The sequence below is a fragment of the Pyrus communis genome, chromosome 12 (genome assembly GCF_963583255.1).
Source record: "Pyrus communis chromosome 12, drPyrComm1.1, whole genome shotgun sequence".
Lineage (NCBI taxonomy): Eukaryota > Viridiplantae > Streptophyta > Magnoliopsida > Rosales > Rosaceae > Pyrus > Pyrus communis.
In genome coordinates, this window is record NC_084814.1 from 13,632,656 (window position 1) to 13,635,578 (window position 2,923).

At 43.6% G+C, this 2,923-nt stretch overlaps 1 protein-coding gene across 1 annotated transcript; it reads right to left on the reverse strand.

The window, feature by feature from the left end:
- Positions 1-368: 368 nt before the first annotated feature.
- Positions 369-1,973, reverse strand: LOC137711554 (transcription factor TCP9-like). The gene has a single exon (XM_068450803.1). The coding sequence runs from the start codon at positions 1,728-1,730 to the stop codon at positions 597-599; it is 1,134 nt and encodes a 377-aa protein (XP_068306904.1). The 5' UTR covers positions 1,731-1,973; the 3' UTR covers positions 369-596.
- Between the last annotated feature and the right edge of the window lie 950 nt (positions 1,974-2,923).

Consider the following 2,923-nt stretch of genomic DNA (forward strand, 5'->3'; position numbering starts at 1 on the left):
TTAACGCTGAGACGATGGTTACATGGTCGTTTAGATTTTTAAAACCCTCCAAATCTCATGAACAATATTTTTTATTTTAGTGCAAAATTAATAATAATTATTGTAGAAGTGTGAAAAATGTAATCACTCGTAATGAAAAACGTTACAACTTTCATGAACGGGTAACGAGTCGGGTCATATTACCTGATAATATTAACGGTTTGATTTCGGATCGGGTCATATTACCTGTTTACTTTAACTGATATTACACGACACGACTTGTTAAGCTATTGGGTATGACACAAACACGAAAAACACGACACGAATGCCAGGTCTAATCATACCCATCACCGCAACGTCATTAATTTGCATGAAAATTATTTTCACATGCATTGTTTATTTTTATTTTTTTTCAGAAAATAAATATCATTATATCAAAATTAAACCACAAAATAAAAATACAAATAATCATTAAAAGTTAAACATTTGTGGATTTTCTTGAACTTTTATTTTTAATTTGGCAGCTGTTTCATCAGCACTGAATCTTTTGAACAAACAAAAACAAACTCATTAAATCACTCAATCGGATATGGGCCGGTTCCGGTTCCGGTTCAATTTCACTGGGTTTGGTTATGATTTTCCGGTCCAACTGGTCGACCCATTAACTGCAACTCCTGCTTATCGTAAATTTGTAGAGAAAAATCCCTAAGCATCTGACTCTTGGTCGTCGCGCCGTTTCCGCTGCCGTTACTGTTGTGACTGGAGGAGCTCACGCTCGGCGCCATTGTCGTCGACGACCACATCGCCGCCCTCGGTCCCACCGTGCTCGTATTCGCCGCTGAGTTCGACAGCGCCGGAGATGGAGCCCGAACATCCACTACTCCTGCTCCTCCTCCTCCGCTGTTCGCCACGAAACTCGATATGGGCCGGGATGCTCCTGCCATGTTGAAAACCGGCGTCATCGTCGGAGAGAGGGCCCATATCTGCGGTTGGCCTGAAGGTCCGGCCACCGACCCCACAGGGCCAATCCATAACGCATTTGCCGGAACCATCAACCCGGTGCCGCCCACGGCCCACACCGGAACAAGACCTTGTGGCACGGAGGGACTCACCGGAGCAAGACCCGACGACTGCGACACGGCGTCGTTTTTCACGTCCACGAACTCGGAATTGGAGGGGCGTTTTCGCTTCTTGGTTGAGTAGGGTGGTGAGGAGTTGTCCTCGACCGACGTGGATGCGGTGGTGGGTATCTTGAGGGTCCCGCCGACGGAGACAGCGATGGCAGGAACGGTCCCTGTGCCGGTGGCCTCGATGATGGCTTGCTCGGCGTGTTCGAGCAGCCACCGGACTGTTTCTCCGTCGGACTTGTGCCCGAGTTCCCGGGTCAGCTGGAAGATCCTGGCAGCGCACGTGGCGGGTATTCTGATCCTCCGCCCGCGGCCCTCGACTTTGGTATGGCGGTCCTTGGTGGAAGATCGTCGGGTCAGGGTGGAGACGGCTGAGGGCACGGACATGGGCATGGGCATAGCCACCGGGACCATTCCGATGGGGTAAGCCTGCGGTGGTTGTGGTGGGTCGGAGTCAATGGGCTCCTCCTTGAGCGAATGGAACTCCGTCGTTTCGTCGTAGTGGAGTTGCGTCGAAACGACACCGTCTCTGTTGGTATGGTTGTTGTCTCCCAGGTCTCCGGTGCTGGTGCTGAGATCAGAAGCGCCTCCGTCGTCGTCCTGATCCTCCAAGTACGACGTCATTTTTGCAAACTGAAACAGAAGAAACCGAACATACGTGTAAATTTACGGTAGAGAAGCTCGTTTACCTAAATGGGTTCTTGGGTTGTGAGAGGGAAAGGAGATTGGAGTGTTTGGTTGCCGAGAAACTGTGGGAAAATGATTAGGGCTTTGATCAGTTTCTTGTTCTCCTGTTCTATATTATCCGGGAAGAAGAAGGAAGCATGGGGTGGAACTGTAAATATAGTAATATAACGGAAAGATAAGAAATTAAAAGAATGGAGGCCCCCCAACACACCACTGCCCCCTATTTTTATATCTTCAAATTTCACACGCAAAAACATCATGGAAAGAGGGTGATGGAGATCGTAGGGTGGAGATGGCGCCACGTGTTTTGACCTACTTTGGTGGTGGCCCTGTGCGGACGTTGGGTTGAACACCGAAAAAAAAAATATCCCACAACATTTACTATGACATTAAGTGTATTAGCTTGTGTGGCAATATACTAAAAAATCTCTCACCACGATGAGGTATTCTTTGTCCAATAAAGTATTGTTGTGTATAAATTTTTCTTCATATGATAATATACAATAGAATCGAGACATTACTGATCTATGTAAATTGTTCTCCTCAATCTAAGGTGATCCAATGAGGGCTCAAAACGAAGTGGATCAGCAAAGAAGTGGAGTTGATCGAAAAGGTCTAGAAAAGTGCTTTTTCAGCATTTGAATGGATTTTTCCGATGGTGAGTGGTTTTATTTTGGGGTAATGTTAGGAAGACTAAATTATACTTGACTACTCAAAGATGAGTCGGAATTCTTACTCAAAACTTTTAGTGTTTTAATCACAAAGTTTTTTATATATGATCAGAACCGTTCATACTATGAATCAAACTGTAAAAATCATCTCTGAAAATAATAAATTAAAAATAAAGTTGTTTAGTCAATTTATTGTAACAAATACATGGATAGTTCGTAATGCTTTTATCAATTATGTTCTTTTTTTTTAAAACAGTTTGATGACTAAACGACCTTAAGTTTAATTGATTTTTTCCAGAGACGATCTTTATATAGTGATTTATAATATGAACGATTTTGATTATAAACATGAAGTTCTACAAATTGAACTAAATTTGTTCGACTAAATTTGCAAACTAAATTATGTGTCACCAATAAAAATAAGCACGTTTATCAACGTTTAAACAATTAACCAATCAT